This window comes from Parambassis ranga, chromosome 4 (assembly GCF_900634625.1).
Source record: "Parambassis ranga chromosome 4, fParRan2.1, whole genome shotgun sequence".
Lineage (NCBI taxonomy): Eukaryota > Metazoa > Chordata > Actinopteri > Ambassidae > Parambassis > Parambassis ranga.
In genome coordinates, this window is record NC_041025.1 from 11,475,201 (window position 1) to 11,494,181 (window position 18,981).

At 43.2% G+C, this 18,981-nt stretch overlaps 1 protein-coding gene across 2 annotated transcripts; it reads right to left on the reverse strand.

Annotated features, from left to right (window-relative positions):
- Nucleotides 1-5,500: 5,500 nt before the first annotated feature.
- Nucleotides 5,501-17,839, reverse strand: LOC114434416 (ubiquitin-conjugating enzyme E2 R2-like). Of its 2 annotated transcripts, none has more exons than XM_028403658.1 (5): nt 17,388-17,839; nt 8,888-8,974; nt 8,604-8,701; nt 7,716-7,850; nt 5,501-7,623 (listed from the first exon to the last, which is right to left on the reverse strand). In XM_028403658.1, exons 1-5 carry the CDS (start codon nt 17,568-17,570, stop codon nt 7,395-7,397), a joined length of 732 nt encoding a protein of 243 aa, XP_028259459.1. In that variant the 5' UTR covers nt 17,571-17,839; the 3' UTR covers nt 5,501-7,394. The 2 variants fall into 2 exon arrangements, with proteins under 2 accessions (XP_028259459.1, XP_028259460.1); XM_028403659.1 differs by lacking the exon at nt 17,388-17,839 and adding an exon at nt 9,475-9,548.
- Nucleotides 17,840-18,981: the final 1,142 nt, after the last annotated feature.

An 18,981-nucleotide genomic window follows, 5' to 3' on the forward strand; every position in this document is an offset into this window, starting at 1 on the left:
TCGTTCTTCAGTGCAAGAAATTGTTCTGGTAGAACAGAGCATCATTAAAATCCAGGAGAGACATGACACTTTGTTCCTCAGCTCAAACCTCTTTTAAAGGGCCAAGTTTTGCAGCACAGCTCTGAGCGTTTGTGTGCCAGTAAATCATTATATATTAGGCTGAGCGTATTTGACCAGGAAAAACACACACTGCAGAGCAGACAATGACATGTGGAGCATAAGCACCTGCATGTTGTGTGGTCAAATTCAATTTACAGGTTTTTTTTTTTTAATTTATCCCTCTTCTTTTTTGTGTCTGTCTGTTTTCAGGTTTAAACCAACTAATCTGTTTCCCTGGAAACTTTGCTATGGCAACAAATATATTTGTCCAAAATAGGACAGGCCCCACTGACTTCATTGATCTGCAGGACAAAAAGCACTTTATTTATCCAGATTGCCTGGTTTTAAGTCAAGTGCTGTGTAACCAGCAGGGTGATGGCTGTAGGACCACTGCTTTATCAGATATTAGGTTCACAGAGATGTAACAGCACTGACATGACCTGCAGGGAAGGTGCAGATTTTAGCTGCTGACAGTGTCTGGTGACGGCTTTACCACAAGTGGTTAGCTGAGATATTAACAGACCTGGATGTGTCAGGGCTGCCTGTCTCTGGCTCACTCTGGATCGTGTTGCCCCCCTTGTCACGGCTAATTGGGAGCTTGCAGATTACGTCAGGCAGAGCTTTTACAGTAAATAAGCTGGTTCCATTTTTTTTTCATCTTTCTATTGACGTTGGTCTTCTCACATGTTTTTTTTCTTCAGTAGCTCAGAAATGACAATCTGGTATCTTACACAATCTATACCTGTAGATCTTACAGACTGCTCCTTTATTTGCTTCTTCGTTTTGGTAATTTTGTGAAACCATGAAGTATAATTCATCACATTCTACTGCCTGAGGCACTACAACTAATATTTACCCATCCACATGCAAACACATCCTCGTCACATGATGCGCATGAGGAGGATGGAGCTGCCACGTGACCCCGGATGTTATTGTTCAGCCTATATGGCTGGACATGGACACACATCAGGACGGCATGGCACATCAACCATGTCGCCCATCTGAGCCGAACAGAGATAATTACACGTCTTGCCTTCAGAGTTCTTTCCAGAGGTCACTGTCTGATGTAATCAACCTGTGAAACGAGCCACTTACCATATAGATTGCAGAGGCACATTTGAACCCTTACCCACTGCTGCCCGTCATCTGGAGCCAGCAGAGCTCTCAAGCAGGATTGCAAACTGTGACGCTCTTTAAGAAAAACAGGTTTTTAAAGAGCACGACTGTCCAGATGGTCACTTTACTGAGACAGACGATTCTTTCCACAAATTGACAGAAATTAATGATAAATGCTCAGAAGATGTGAAAAAAATACATATTTTTTTATAGAGCTTACACTAAACAAAAATGCAGCAAAGAACATAAAGTGTGTGATATCAGAGGTATGAATGACTGTGATCCCTGTAGTTTATCAGAGAATAAAAAGGCACAAACATTAATCGTGAAAAGTTTATCCAAAAGGAAACTGTCTGCTGGTGAAAATCTGAATGTCACATCACTCCATGTTGACACTGTTAACAGCTTCCTCACAAAGCAATGAGATCAATACACGAGTGCCTTCTGAGAATCTTCTGAGGAAAGGTTAATGTGTCTGTTCTGCTCTCATTAAAAGGCCGGACACTACAACTCTCTGTGTGTGTGCGTGTGAAAATGTGAAGAACGCTGAAGCTGACTATACAAAAAAACACACACACACACACTTCCTCATTGACCGATACAGACCCCTAGTCAATGCACGCTTGTTCTGTCTGAGGACAGACGGACGCACTAACATGCAGACTGTGCGTCCTCCCTGCTGAGTGGCTTCCTGGAAAGAGAAGAGAACTTGGGCTTGATACAGAGAAACAAGGCTGCACAAAAGCTCAGCAAGAGGCACCTCCGGGTCCACCTGTCTGTGTTTGCATGTGTGTGTATTTTCACTTAGCGTGTACGGTCATTGGTTATGGAGACACAAAGAGAAAACGTCATAAGGTCCATTTTTAACCCTCTCCCTTTTATTGTCGTCATCCATCTTTCTTCCTTCCTCCACACAAGTTGTGTTGCCTTGGAGACATCTCATACACTGACATATGGATTCCCCTTCTCGCACCCTCCCCCGAATAACAAACTCTGTATTCTCCTCTCACTCATCTCACATTTTTTCACCTCTCTGGTCTGTTACAGTTCGCCCAGCTTGCTTGTTCCCCCTCCAGCTGTCCAGCTTTCCGCAGGTCACAGAGAGCTCTGACTCAGTTGCCATCTTGTTTCACGGTCACAGTGTGAAAGCAAAAAGAGAGAGAGAGGGAGAGAGGGAAGGAGGGAGAGAGGGAGGATGGGGGGTGTGTAACATCTGGCTTCGATCCTGCAGCCAGTTTCATGCACAGATCCTTTCTGTGCTAAGTAGGAATGAAACCTGGAGGGAGAGGCAATTCTGCAAATGCCAGGGCCGTTTGAGCATCTTGCTTTTTCTGGTCCACTGAACTGGCATTTGGATTGGCAAAAGGTCAGACCTGTCGCCACAGGAAACAAATTTGATGGACCCTGCAGTAGAGATGGTATATATTTATGTGTATGAAGTAAGGAGGGGGCTTGTAAAAGGATAACAGTGCCCTCACAGGTGCTCTAAAGGCAAGCTGTATATGGATCTGAATGTATGAAAGGTGAAATTTTTTTCATGGCATGTATGCGATTGATCATTTTCATTAGCCAGGCAGCCATATAGAATATTAACATATAACTCTTACAGGAACAAGGTTGTCTATACCTATATTCTGTTTCAAGGGTTGAGAGCACCACCAACAAAACTTCATATAAACTGAAGAATCACACGGGGTGTGAGCTGAGGAAGCACAAAGACACTTTTTGGTGTTGGAAATTCAAAGTATAAAATATATCTAATTATAATATATATTAATGACACATAAATCTGTGAATACTCAGGCTGCTGACAAAGAGCCAAAATAGAACAAACTGCTGCTGCCCTCTAGAGGAACTAAGCAGTAATTGAACTGGAGGAGAGCATCAGGAAATCCTTTTCTGATCTCATCACACACCCCCACTCTGATTTAACACACTTTAATCATTGGTAAATTATGTATAGAACACTTATTTTCAAAATATCAAACTATGTTTTTAACACTCAGAGAGAGAGCGAGAGATAGGACACTGAAAATCCTTTTTAATGTAGGTGTTGATGTAGAAGGAAGTGACTCACACAGTTTCAGTCTGGGTAATTATACGGAACAGTTCTGACAGGAAGCAGCCAAAGGGATCATATCTCTCCTGTCCTAGCGTCTCTTCACTGGCTCCCAGTGGACTCAAGAATACACTTCAAGATCCTTCTTCTAACCTACAAGGCTCTTCATGGACTTGCTCCATTGTATCTGCAGGACCTGATTGTACCATATGTTCCTAATAGGACACTCAGATCTCTGAGTGCAGGTTTACTAGTAGTTCCTAGGATTCATAGAAGTAGAATGGGAGGACGAGCTTTCAGCTATCAGGCACCGCTATTATGGAACCAGTTACCAATCTGGGTCCGAGAGGCAGACACTGCCTCCACCTTTAAGACTAGACTTAAAACTTTTCTGTTTAGTAAGGCGTACAGTTAGCCTTAGACCTAGTGTGTAGCACAGCTATGCTGCTCTAGGCCTACGTTGTCGGGGGGCACAAACATGATCCACTGAGCAGTTTCCCTCTCACCCTCTAACCTCTCCTTTTCTCTCCTTAGTCTGGCTCACACTGGTCTCAAGACCTGGATGATGACCTGCAGTCCGGCCCGTGAAGTCTCTCTTGCTCTACGTTGTCGGGGGGCACAAACACGATCCTCTGAACACCCTCTGACCTCTCCTCCACTCTCCTTAGTCTGGATCATACTGGGTAATATCGTCTCATAATCTGTGTTAACTGTCTTCCTTGTAGTTCTGTGCCTCGCTCTCGCTCTCTCTCTTTGCAGGTCTCAAGACCTGCATACTGACCTGCAGTCTCTCCTGTGCTCATCGACTTCACTAGCCCCTGCTGCTCATCTTTACTATCAAATTACTATTCCTACTTATGGACCGACGATATATATAGATATCATTACAATATAATCACTGTTTCATCTTGCTGTCATGTTTGCTCTGTACTGTATCATGTTTGTATCATGTTTGCTCCTCTCTCTCTCTCTCTCTCTCTCTCTTTCTCCTTCATCCTCTCTCTCTCTCTCTCTCTCTCTCTTTCTCCTTCATCCTCTCTCTCTCTCTCTCTCTCTCTCTCCCTCATCCTCTCTGACTAGCAGCAGGACTGGTTCCCCCTTAAGCTGACGGGTCCTGTTCAAGGTTTCTTCCTCTTAAAGGGAGTTTTTCCTTGCCACAGTGCTCTTAGGGGGGTTCCTGTGAAGCGCTTTGAGACAATGTCTGATTGTAATATGCGCTATATAAATAAAACTGAATTGAATTGAATTGAACATCAGTTACTTTCCTGGCATTTCTCTTTCAGGTTATTGATATTTGTTTGGCAGCTCCTAGCTTTTGTAAGCCCCCCCCCCCCCCCCATCAGAAAATCCAAAAAAGTCTCCACCACCCTCAGTGGAGTGACTACTGTGTACACATCTCATCAGGTGCTTTCCTCATGCAATAAGGCACACACCTTACCTCTCAGATCTAACTCTGAGTTTCACTCACTCACTCACTGGGGTCGGTGTCTGTAAGAAACACAGAAAACTAGTGAGACCCACAGCAGTGCATCAACTCTACAGCACTAAAATAAAATTATAATGAATCCACCAGTATCTAATAAAGAGCTTTATTTCAGATTTTAAATAGATTTACAAACCATAAGAAAAAAAGAAAATATAAACAAGAAAAAAAAAAAATCAAGTGATCGCACATGTGCATATCAAGCTCGAGATTGTAACCAGTCCTTCGAAGCCAAAAAGTGAGACTCCCCCAGGTCACCTTCATTCAGTGTGGAACAGGATGTGTTTAATTGTTTGTTTGTTGGTGGTGGTTGGTGTTTTCCTGAGGTTCTTGTTGTTTTCTTAACGGCTGGATTATTTTCTCCTCAGAGAGCCCACCAATCGAACGGGGAGGAGAGATGATAAAACAGTAGATCGGGGGAAAAAAGAAAGAAAGAAGGGAATTCCATTCTTCCAAACATCAAAAGGAAAGCGGAGGACCGTTTCACATGTGATGTAGTTGAACATCAGTCAGGTGCAGAGCATTCACAGCTATGTAAATGTTTCTGTGTGGTGTCAATTTTCTTTTTCTGTTGGTACGTGTAATCCATGAAGACCCCTGGGTTTTTTTTTTAAACAATCAACATTCTTAATAATCTCAATACATATAGGACAGAAAATATTGCAGCTCACACCACAATTTGGAAATAAAAACATTACACCAAAATGAAAAAAACAACCCTCAGCCAGGTCACAATGCAACAGTTTTAGATAAAATTGAGGACCTTCCTCTTTAATCCAGACCCTTATAGCAGATCTAAAACCACAAACACGTCATAACAGCATGCTAATGAAGAACCACATTCTCCTGTTCATGCTCAAAGACAAACCCAGTACCTTCCCCGTGTTGCGTTTCTCCACACTTTTCAGCACATCTCATAAACGGATATTCACAAACAGAAACATGGTTACAGCGATATGAAGGATTTAACCGGAAATACTGCTGGATGGTGGCAATGTGTCCTGTGAGTGTGCAGCAGAGCACTCCTGGCAGTTAGGAGAGGGGCCCTGACAGCAGACGCCCAGTCAGTCTACAAATTCATCAGGCCATTTTCAATCTTCTGAATCACTCACACTGCTACAGGATCTGCTCTGAGGTAACAGGGTTCGATGATTCAGGCGAGTCAAGATGGCTGCAGGCTATGCTGACAACACGCCAGCAGGGGGCGATCTCTCTTCTGCCCAGGAAACTTGTGCTACTCTGAGAGAAACACAAAGACTGATAAGACTACACATGTCCATCTCTAACCGAGGAGCCCTCGCAGATAAACAGCTGGTGTGGAGTTTAGGTCAGACCTTTGCAAAGCCCAGTTTCACTGCCACGTTTTAAAGCACTGCATATTAAGTTCAAGCACTGACTGCATAGGTTTTTGTTAACTACAGTACATTGCATTTAGTTTCACGAGCAGCAGGAGGCTCAGCTAGCTGTTTCTTAATGCATCCAGGCCACTAGTAGCATGTGCCTGTACGATGAAGGCTGCGTGGCAGTCAGGAGAGGATGTCTGTGGGGTTCTGATCTACATTCCATTCTTTAGTTCAGCTGCTGGATCTCGCTTTTGTCATCTATACACCCCAGACACATCTGAAAAGAGGTGGTGCTGTAAAATAAGCTGAAACTTGTTCCATCAGGAGGCTGCTATCTGCACAGTAGCCCCACCTGAGGCGTGAAGGTGAGCCTGAAATATTTCCCTTCTACCATCTTAGGATGAGTCATCTAATCTGAAATATCAGAGTGAGGGAAGGCACAAGGGAGTGTCGATTTTATTTTTTTTTTAAATGGATAACTTCCCTGTGTGGAGCAGCACAAGCCCTGGGGCTTAAAAGGTCAGAGGTGAAACATGGCGGCCTGCTAACCAGAGGTCAAACGCATGGCTCAGAGGCAGAAATGACTTTCTGAAACACACACAGTATGCCAGTATGTCCCTAATATTAGCTTCCTTTGCAAACACTCTCTCCTCTTTTTTTTTTTACTATGTTCTGATCTAACCTATGGCATTACTTTTCTGCCTACTGACGACAGAAAGAAAAGGCATGCCCAACCTTTGGGCAAGTTTTAAAAGATTAAGTGTAACAATGACTGTGTGGTTGCCAAAGGCTTTTGAGAAAATTTAAACCAACTATCAGCAAATGCAGTGAAAACGGCAGAACTTTAAAGGTATAAATTGTACACATACATTTCTACATGCTCTCTGCTTGCTGTGTGTGTGTGTGGTGGGGGAAGGGAAAGGGGGCGAAGAAGAGGGAGCCCAGTTTCCAAACAAAGGCAGCACAAATTACACCTTTAAGTTGTCCTGCTATGTGTGTGTATCATGTGTGTAACCTCACCTTAGACAACCACTGAAGAAATAAAAGAGAACTTGTACGACGCAAACAAAAGCAACTCTGTAGCTTTCTTCAATGCATCAGGTTTTAGTGTGCATACTGTGACTGCACATGTGACTCAGGGTAAACGGGGGGGGGGGGGGGGGCTGTGCTAAGTAAAGGAAGGGAGGTGGATTTAAAGTTCAGTCCATGACAGACAAGGGGAGGCCTGTGTACGTCTGTGTATGGGTGAGAACAAGGTGTGGGGGGTGGTGGGCAACGTCACAGGGAGGGAAGGTCAGGAGTCCTCTGTGCCCGAGTCGTCCTCGTCATAGAAACAGTCCTCGTTGTTGTCCTCGTCGTCGTCTTCATCCTCCAGCTCTTCGTCATCGTAGTAGTCGTCATATAGGAGGTTGGAGCCGTCGTCTGTGGGTGGGACCTGTGTGCGGACACAGTACTCGTCCAACGTGACGGGAACCTTCACACCATCCCGTTCCGCTTCAGCTTTGGTAGCCAGCACCTGCTTCCTGTTAAAAAAAGAGAGACAAAGGAGGTGAGGGCACAGGGCTGGATCTTCCATTTGAAATGTCAAGAGTGTGGGTTGTGTGGTTCTTGGTACCTGATGATCTCAATGTACTCTCTGTCCTTGCCCTTGCTGTCCCTCCACTTGCGGTACATGACGGATGCGTCCACATTGGCTGGAGAGAATGTGTTGGGTTCGTTCAGCAGAGAGATCACGCTGAGCAGGATGGTCCTGAGGGAGAGTGGAGAAAGATTAAAATAGAGAGGAGCAATACAAGATGAGGAGAAGGAAGGAAAACAGAGATGGGAGGGGTAGTGAAGCAAAGATGGAGGTAAGATGAGACAAGAGACATTGAGAGTGTAGGACAAAGAGATGTACAGAGATGGAAAGACACGTGGACAGGAAGAGACTGAGAAGGAGGGAAAGTGAAGCAGCCGGCTTGTTTTAAACCTGGCAGAAAAGGGGTTGGGTTGTTCACTACATTATACAAGCGCTTTCAACCACAGTTGATGATACGAGGCTGTTTTGATATTTGTTGGTGTTGCCATTATCAGCTTGAGGGCTACAGAGACCCCATTACTGAAGACAGTTAGGGTAGAGTCTGTCCAAACAAGGAGAGAGAAAACAGGGAAAGCTGGAGGGGCTGAATAATTTAATCTGGGTCAAATAAATATCTGAAATAAAGGGAGCATGAATTATACATGATGTTTGGTTGTTTTTGGAATCTAAACTGCAGCATGTTGGTAGGCAGTTAAAGGAAAAAAGCCCCAAACAATTGTCTTGTTTTTATAATAAGTGATCTCCCATCAGCTCTCTCAACAGTTCCTCTCTATCCCAATGCAAGGCCAGGGCTCTGGGCAGCTACAGGCAGCTCATAATTGTATATTTCTTTTATTCAGGTAGCATCGTGCATCAAAGGGAAATCTTAAAAAATGTAAAGCTGCAGGGGGTTGGATGAATGTTTCAGACAAGCAAAGGTTGTACCTGACATTCTGTGTGGGATTCCACCTCTCTGAAGGCAGCTCTCCGCTCTGTGGATCGTCCACTGGTGGGTGCAGGATTGAAATACACACATCCCCATTCTAGGAACATGAGAGAATATGTTCAGACAAAACAATTCAGATACAAAAAACTTTTAATTTATCTTATTGTGATTTCATTATCTAGGCACATTATAAGTCATTCTTTAATATCTGGCACAAACATTTCCCTTGGGGACATTTTCTTCACCCAGTTTTGTTCATGCTTTTAAACTTGGCTAATCTTACTTCATAGATGTTGGGGTGCCACATCTTGGTGAGGAAGCGGAAAGAAGGAGGGGAGTACGGGTAGTCCACGGGAAATTTGATCCGAGCCTGTCGGTGAGAGAAGACACGTGTTAGCAACATGGCAGGCAGCATATTTACTCTTCTGCTATGCCAACAGACAAGCGATGACTCCTTCATTCCAAATGGTTACTGTTTGGGAACCATTTCCACCGATTAGTCCAACACAGAGAGGATGAATCCTTCAGCTTAAACAGAGCACACACAGTGTCTTGGGCCGATTATCCTTGAATAACCTTGCCTGACAATCAGAAAAGAAATCTGTCCATACCCATGTTCAGATAATCTGTTAATGTGAAGGGTCTTAAACCCCCTCAAGTGCTCTCTGACTCATCTGTCCTGTTAACATTAAATTATTTAGGAGCTAAAAATCAGAAGTCTGTCTTTGTCTTTGTCAACACTTTCAAAACTGCCTTTATAAGAGGGGTTTGAGCAATGTTCAAACAACATTAAATATTCTAGCACTTGATGCTAATACTGGCTAGGAAACTACAGTTGATTCATATTGAAAGTGACAGTTAAAATCTCACCTCAAGCTCTTGTTGAAGATACAACAGTGATTTGATCATGCAGACTCATGTGGTGTTCTGCAAACTAACATAACAACAAGCTGTTGCTCTCCAAGTTTCAAGTTGTTTACATCTACTCACACACTAGATCATGTGATGTTGTGCATTTCTTCCTGAAGGTTCCTCTGGCAGGATAATCTTAATACCCTGTCGCATGGGTTGTGCTGTTATTTTAAAATCTTGTAGTATTGGGATTAGAGAGAGGAACAGCTGGGAAAAATACATGATGCTACCTGACTTTAAAAATCACTTCAGATTCCAGAATGCAAGTCCGTACAATGGTGCAGAGAAAACAAACAAACATCTGTCTGTCCATTTTTGACAGGGCATTCACTGTAATCCTTTCACTAGTCACACACCCTAACCTGAATCCAACGCATAAATGTGTGAACATTTTCCTTGATTTCTCCCTAAAACTGAATAAATCAAAAACTGTTCTCACTCCTCAAACTTGCCCTCACAATGCTAGTCTTACCTGTACAAACGCACACATACACACACAGCTGCCAAAGCTTTTCTTAACAAAGACCTATATTTCCTGCACCGATGTCAACAAGCAGCTGCTGAATGAAGATCTATACAAGCATGCTGATCAGCTTCTACAATGATTGAGAGGTACCTATAAATAGTAGCTGTGGAGTCACTGCAAACTGTACTGAGGTGGCTGAGCTCAGACAAGCTAATGACAGTGTAATGTAATATGGTGTTGGAGGAAGGGAGTGCGTTCAGCTGCACAGTGTGTGGAGCTCAGAGAAACATCGGTGACTGAAGGGGGGGGGGTTGTATAAAGACATTGTGTTTGTCCTCTCCAGCTGTCACTGCAACCCAAGACAATCCACTACTCACACCCGAGTTCTCCTATTCTATGCACTCACATTGAAACCACACCTCAACACTCACACAGTGTACATTCTGTGTGTGGAGGACCCCTCCTCCCTTTTCCATGAGGCGTGCCATGAGAGAGCCACGGACAGGGGGAGTGCACACCGACTGAACTGATTACACACACGCACACACCGCTCACAGCAGGAAACCTTCTGCTGATCCTCTTGTCATATATACACACACACACACACAGTTGCTGATTCGGCATGGTCAGCTGGTCCTTGCCACGGTGAAAAAACGAGGTGGGGGGGGGGGGGGTATCTGCTGCATGGGAGCGGGGTGGTGGTGGAGGAGTGGGAGGAGGAATGAGGAATTTAATTTAGAATAAAGGAGGTTGAATATGTAGTATAAGCTTTCAGCCCTCGTTGACTGTATAACATGGTGAGCGCATACAGCAAAAGAACACTGAAAGTGTGATCTGTTCATGATTCACTGTGCTGTGTGTCAGTACATCCTGACCTGCAGATAAATTCAGCCTTTGTCAAACTGTGAAAACTCAACCTGATTTCCAACAAACAGAACAAACTTGCTCTGAAACAGAGAGGGAACAGTGACACTGCCAGAAAGCTGGTGGCCCATCAGAGTGCAGGGTTCAAGCCAACATTGTACACATTACAGGCTGGCAGGAGCTCAGCTCATAGCAGCCAGCCGGGGGCGGGGGAGTGGAGGAAGCCATGCAGCAGTACTCAGTGCTTGGTTTTTCTCACAAAACAATATAAGCATTAAGATGATATCAACCCACTGACAGAGCAGTGGGCAAATGAAACCTTAGAGTGCATTTTTGAGTAAAACGGCCCTTCATTTGCCTCTGATTCCACAGCATGCCCACAGACACTCAAATGTCTGTTTTAATTTGGAACCTAATCACTGAGCTGGCAACGACCAGCGACGACCGCCACGCTAGTTCTCACTAGCATTCAAAAAAAACATTTGGTCCAATTCAGGAAGATGGAAACATTTCAGTGCAAGATGGCACTCAACAGAATGTACCGTTATGCCAAAACTTAACTAAACTCAAAAACAGAGAGTGAACAGGTTTTAAGTTTGTTTTTCTTCCAGGTCTTTTCCATGAAACAGTGTGTGGATCAAAAACCTTTTTAATGAGCTTTTCAAAGCTGTGGATGTCTGAAAAGAGTAATGGCAAAAATCCCAAAGCCCCATTAAATTTAATTTCAGTTTTGGCAAAGAGCCGTTAAGCCAGCTTTACCCAAACCTATCCATAACAAGATGAGCAGATATGGAAGAAAACCCTGACAGGAAAATGGCACAGTCTCATTAAACAGACAAAACCACATATATCACACTTTGTCTGTTGCTGGGAGGTTTAAGCTTCAACACTGTCCATAAAATTGCTTATTTAGCACATCCTGTGGGTCTGTAAGATAGTAGACAGCAAAGCAGGACGGCGGGGATATGCTACGCATGAGCATTGATCCTTGTAAGAAGGTACGACCACGATTTCACAATGAAGCTTTAAACTGTAGTAACACAGTTCTACACTTTAGCACCTACAACTATAGATTTCAAACCAGGACTGAGGCCCTTGACCTGCACACTCAGCATCAGCAAACCATGGATGGAGCGACCCGGGGAAAAGGAGAAGAAGATACATGGAGTAAAGAAGTGTGATGGAGTTGGCCTAAACACTGTCAGGCTGCATTGTTAGCTTGTTTGCTCTGCACCAGTGAGCAGCCCATCTCATCAACACTAAACAGACAGGGGAGAAGAAACACATGGAGGAAGAGCAAGGACGATGCTGCAGGGTCTCAAAAGGCAAATATCACCTTTCTCCTTTGAGTTTCCAGAGATCGTGTTGTAAGGTGTTCATTTGAATAGACTGTTATGTGAGTCTCTGTCAATTATCCACATATTTAGGCTTTTACTTTAACATGTATGACTTTTTCTGTATTTACTCCTAGTGTTCACACTACTTGTAATATTAGGGCAGATTTTTGAAACGATGTGCCTCTTTTTACTATGAAATATGTTTAGGTCTCTAGACTTAACAAGAAACCGAGTGTTTGGACATGGCGATGCAGACACCCCAACCCCCTCCTTAACAGGTCTTACCAGTCACCACATTTCCTTCTATGATTCATAACACTCCTATCACATAGTCCGTTACTAGATGAAAAACAAAGCACACACACACAGATCATGCCTTGCAAAGAAGACATACATGTTAAAGTCTTAGTGCCACCTTTGCTCGTTCACACCAAACCAACACAGTCGATGTAATGCAACACCAACATTAGCCTTCAGAATCTTTCTCGACATTGCATAATCAGAGGAGTGATGTAGCATGGCTGCCGCTCAGACAGTTACGCCTTTGTGTCCTGTGACCCCTCAAAATACCTTTTACACAGAAAGGTGAGGTGGAAAACAAGGAGATAAACCTCAAATTACCTGTATTCCCTTTCCTAACAAACAGCAAAGAAAGCCACAAAAATGGCCCCAGCTTTACTGCCTCTACAAACCAAATTCGTGGAGTTCCGTTAACAGAGGGGTGCTGTTATGTTAGTATCTAGTTCGGTGTGTTCTGCAGTGGTAGAGGTGCAAAGCAAGATCCAGTCCTACCTTGAACAAGCTGCATATAAAGGCCTAAAGACACACACAACTATAGCGTCAAGGGTTAATTGAATATGGACAATCAATTACAGGCGACCTAATCCATTAAGAAACCTTTATTAGTCCCACAATGGGGAAATTGCATTGCATGCAGCTCTTTTGAAGTCAAAGTCAAAATGTTATGAAGGGCCCTTCATTGCTTAAATGGTGCAAAAATGTTTCATTTTAAAATCCTGTGTAAAGAAAAACTGTGGTGATGTAGATTTAGTCAGAACAGCAACCATGTCTTCTCCGCTTTGTCTGCTCACATAAAGCTGCTAACACACAAGATCAATGACAAAGTGCTAACCTCAGTGCATTTGTTGCAACATACTACCGCTTTGCAGATCATGCCTCATAATTGGATTGAGCGCAGAATTAACAGCATCCACAGTCAAAAGGTGGTCCACTTTGAAGAACTCATTTGAGCAGGAGACATGAAAGTGCAGCCAATTTCCTGCCAAAGCATGCACAAAAAGACGTCTGAAAGATTTCTCTCGTTACCGAGAATGCAGAATGCAAGATTCGTTTCCTCTTTCTATTAAAAAATCTTTCCTGAATTGTGACCTAAAAAAACTTGCCTTGAACAGAGAACAGCACCCCACCCTGTGGAAAATGACAGCAAGGCAAAGTAAACCAGGTCAATGCAAAGACCCTGAACAGAACAAATCATTCCGTTCTCCCTGTGCACCTCTTTACCGTCTCTACAGACCTTAACACCCCCCCGCCCCACACACACACACACACTACAATCAGCCTGAATTACGGGGAAAAGGTCCTTGTGTGGAACAAATTCCTTAACCTACAACACTTACACACACACACAGGTCCCAGAGATTATCTTGTTCATACCCAACAGGCCTCATTAGCTTGGTTCTCCAACCAGCAGAAGGGCACAGAGCAGAGGGAAAAGAACCAAAAACTGGAGTTTTAAACCGATTCTTGATTAAGTGATTTGACCTCATTCCAAACAGAACCATGTCTGGGAGGTATGATTAATACACTGGAAAACAACTTCCTGTTTGTCTTCCTAACACAAACAGGAGGAGGAAAGGAACACACTGCTGTGGCTTCAGGGCACGGTCGGTTATAACCATCTAAAGGGGCCCTACACTCACTTCTGCTCACAGCAGGTTCCCCTTTCAAAGGGGGGGACCACTCTATGAAGAGCTGTGCCTGCTTGTGATCCCGTGCTCCTTCTTCTTTTCCCCTCTCTGCTCCGCTCCTGTTTCTCTGTGTCACAGCCAGAGGGGGAAACATGACTCCGGCAGCTCACACAGGCCCTGCCCAGCCAAGCTCTCCGCAGCTGGGTTGGGTCCTTCTGCCTGTACCCTCCCCTCCATTGCTGCAACACTAGCGTGGAGCCTGTGCAGATTACGTAGCATGCACCCGAGATAGAAGGAAGACAGGCAGGCACAAATACAGAGTCAGCTGCTTTACAGAACTGGTGTCTGTCAACTGATTGTCAAAAGCTAAAAAAGACAGGCAGGCCCGGGCCAAAACCAAAGGGCAACACCCTTTGTTCATATCGGCTCAGTCGAGAAAACCACTTGACTGAGATATGAAAGGTATTTTCTTTCGCAATATAAGCTGCAAAGATCCAGTTTACACAATAGATATACATAATAACTGCATGGGACACAGATGACACAGCCATCCATTAAAGATCCAGGTTTTTACACAGCAGTGCAGCCCGGTTACACACACAGCACAATCTGTACGTCACCATGAGAATCCTCTCTGAACACAGCAAGATTACCTCATAACCATGGATGTATAGTGCACAGTAGGTCATTATCTGTGGTTGTGCTCGACACAAAGCAGAGCAGGAAGAGGTCAGATGTTGTCAAACGTGAACCGACAGTCTCAGTCCCAGACAAAGCAAAGACACAGTTCTGAAAAGCTGAGTTTGGAGCTGCACAAGTACAGGATGTAGGAATAAAAACCACAACAAACATAGTGGGTGTTTGATACTCATACTCCTACTTACACCATACATAAAAACGGTACCTCTAACAAAGTGGAAAGTCATTCATTTAGTTTCAGCAACAGACATGAAGTTGAATTCTGACCCAGTAAGCAATAAACTAACCATCAGCTTCAAACACACTAATGGAAATACATGTCTGTACTTAACACCATGTAAGGTAAAGCCTATTGGTTGCGTCTGCATAGAGGTGGAAGCTACCAGTCCTTGTCAGAAAGTACAGCAATTACTTTTGAGTCACTTAATCTAGAAATGGGTTATCACAGCATGTTGAAGTTGTTAGGAGCAGTCTTTTTTTCAGCCTTTGCTCAACAAGTAAAACTGATTAGAATAAAACTTTGTGATGAGATACTAACATCTTGAATATTAACATATATTTTTATTAACATACATGACTATATAAAGTAGATGTTATGCAGAAATTGAAAATGCCAAAACACTGTGCAAGCATCCCATAAAGTCTAACAGAAGTCCCCCTATTGGACAATCTGACAAATAATAATCATCAGCTGCTCTTAGCCTGGGGGGTACTTCACATGACAAAGCAGTAGACAGGCAGCCTGAAAATCTCTCCCTGGCCAGTGAATGAAATGTCAACATGTGAAACCTGTGGGTCAAAGGTTAATTTATCAGGATACTGTATATGTTTGTTTACTTCTACACTGTGGAACCAGGACAGTTATCTATTCCTGCCTGAATAACATTTCAACATGTCTCCGTCCCCTTTGTGCCTGCAGGGATAATGTATTTGTCATGAGAGCTACACCCGCGTGAAACAAACACCTGACTCAGCTAGGTTTCTCGTGACGTCAGTTTCAGTTGAATGGGCGTCCGCAGCACGTCATAACCACCAGTTTGTTTTAGGTAGCATGTTCAAAACAGGTGTTTACTTTTTTTCCCTTTTTGCTAGATTTTGGCAAACCGGTTGGATGGAAACACGGTACAAGAACAATGAGTCACGACCATGTGGTGGATTTCACAGTCAGGCTGTGCATTCCTGGCCCGACAAAGGAATCCTGTGCACAGCACCCACACAGACACACAGTACGGTGGCTGGGGCCGGTGCCCTGTGCTTGTGTTCACAGGCTAGGGGAAAAAAACATGCCCCTCAAGAACTGGAATTTACAAAGCAACAACTGAAGAGAGGGGTTAGAAACATGGAGCGGCCACAACATGTGGAACAATCCAATCACAGGTACAGATATGTTTCAGCTGAGCCGCTGTGAAAGGCTAGAATTTGATTTGCTGTGATTGCTATGAATTAAAGTTCCTTCCTCCTAACCTATACCATTTCTGTTTTTCCACAGTAAAACAGGACTATTGTGTCCCCTTCAATAAAAGGCCCATTATCTGTTATTTGATGCACAATAAAATAAGCATCTAGGCCAAGTCTGAGGCAGAGCCACTAGGAGTTTATTAGACTTTGCTGGACAAAGTAAATTAATCATAGTGCTCTACAGGCTGAATAACCACATTAGTACAGCACTTGGAACAATACTCACACTGTTAGGCAACATCTGAAGCAGATTTTCTCATACTGGTTTGTGAGAAAACAACAGAAGGATGCATGCTATGCAACAAATACAAAGCTACTGTGTTGGTCACTGTTGTGAACTTTTTGGATTAAAAGAAATAAGCCATTACACGTCGAGGGTCCGAGCCACAGGACACTGTGTAAGTAAGATAAGCTGGTGGAGTCTGTGTCAAATGGCAGACTTTTTTTTTTTTTTTTTTTTTTGAAGAACCAATCCGCATAAACAGGAACAACACATCTTTACTCTCAGGAGAGGAAGTAACTCGCTTGAACAAATTCAACCACTGATTACATTTCAGAAGCGAGGCTGCCTACAGCACATTATTGATTGGTACATTTGAACAAACAGAAAACTTGCTCGAACATGTGGATGCTAAATTTGTGATGATAAGCGCAAAGGAAAAATGGTTGAATTAGCTAATTGATGAGTTTGCCCACACACAGAGTTAAAGCTGGAGGCGGATTTGCTAACAACCTTTTGTTTAATGTTAACATAAAAGTAATCGTGTTCAAACGTGGTCGAAAGCAAAGTGACACATGGAAGGTGCCTCAGTCAATTTAGATTTTGAGGAAAAACAAGCCATTAAAAGTTTCGTGTCCACTAGCATGTACCACTGAATTAAACTGTGATTGAGTAGAGTTGATTTAAAGTTGAACAAAGAGCTGTCATATTCACAGACAGAAAACTGCCCATTAGCCAAGTTAACGTGATTAACTACTACCTGCTGTTGTTAAAACGGCTACAAAAAGACAGATGTTATTATCACTGGGCTGTTCTTTATGACTACATTACTTGAATGTAGGCTAAACTCACCAGCTAAAGAACAATAGATCGTCTGCTAGCTAACATTAGCTACTCACCTTAAAATAACCACCCTCGTAGTGTGTATTTGGGGGTCCGAATATTGCTACTTCCCAGTTGTACATGTCCGACTCGTCCACTAAAGTTATCTTGAAACCTTCCACTGGCTCATCTTGAAGACTTTTCATCTCCAGCATTAGTGCTTTTTGGGAACTGGCTACATGATGTCCATGCTGAGCCATATTCCACAACCGATTTGTATAAATATATCAGCAACCCACCACGGCTGTGACTGCGAAGGACAAAGCTAGCTTGGTACAAACAATAGCTGAGTAGAAGCCCTTCGCACAGGAACGCGTTAACGGTGGTTTCCGTTTGTACGGTTCCGAAACAGGATCTTAAACCACGACTGGGTCTTATTTGGTCAGAGCTGGTGCGCCTTCCTCTGTTATTGTGAACAATCCCGGGGAGCCCCAGCTACTAACGACCATCTAAACCTACTGCTGTCAAGTCAGACACTTTTCTCTCTAGGAATTCCGGTCAAACCTTTTAAAATCAAATATTTACCTCGCTTCATGTGTTTAAAACACGCAACCTAACACTGTATTCATAAACATTAAACTTTCAAATTCATCCCTTACATTATTATTGAGCTGTGTGTTTATTTTTGTCTGTTTTGTTTTGAATAAGTTACATAATTTACATAAAATAAAAAGCTAACGCCCGTGGTGGAAGTCTTATTTTGAAAGGCTACACAGGAAACTCCTTTTCCTCCCAGGTAGCTTGGATGTGATGCTAAGGAAAGCTAGCCAGCCTCGTCTCTGGTTTGGGTTCTGTCAAACATAAAAGGAGGACGAGGGGGCGAATGTGCGTTCAGACAAACAAGTTACACATAAAACAATTAAACCAAAACTGCAGCTTAGTTCGCTAAACAGTCTCTGAAAACAGCTGCTCGCTGTCAGTCAATAGTGGTCTCGATTGCTTCTCGATTACATCCACACGCTGCATGATGGTCACATATTGAATTACTGTTAGGAAGAGTGTGCGCTATTAGAGTTTGAAAGTTTGACATCAACACATATTAACTCATTCTTTTCATTTTCTTCAAATGCTGATTTTGCATCAGTGAGTATGAGCGAGAAGGATTTGAGGCATAACAATAAAAACATGTTAAATTGTTGGAATGAGGTAATAATTTTACGATAGTAAAGTGCTAACATTACGAGAAAGTCTTAAAAAGACACATTCAGCACTATATATGACCAGAAACCTACAAGAAAGCGACAGCAGCCTGTCAGCCTCCTGTCAACCAGCTGTCGTGCATCCATGCGTGCCACACAGTCTGTGCTGTCATCTAATCAATCATCTTCACTCCCAAAAGATTGATGCCAATATGTGAACGCTAAGGCTAACTACTCATAATCTTACGATTTTATAATATTGGCATCTTCTGTTGTTTCCGGTTTTATTTTGTTAAACAGTTTGTTTTACTTCCGGTCTTCACTCAGTCTGCACCTATTCAGTTTTTGTTGTTCATAATGGATGCAATTATTCACTGTGTGGTGTGTTCAATGTCCTGTAGGAAATATAAAAGGGTTAAAAAAGGTTCCCTCCATCAATTACTTCTCTTTCATTTCATACACACAGGAAACA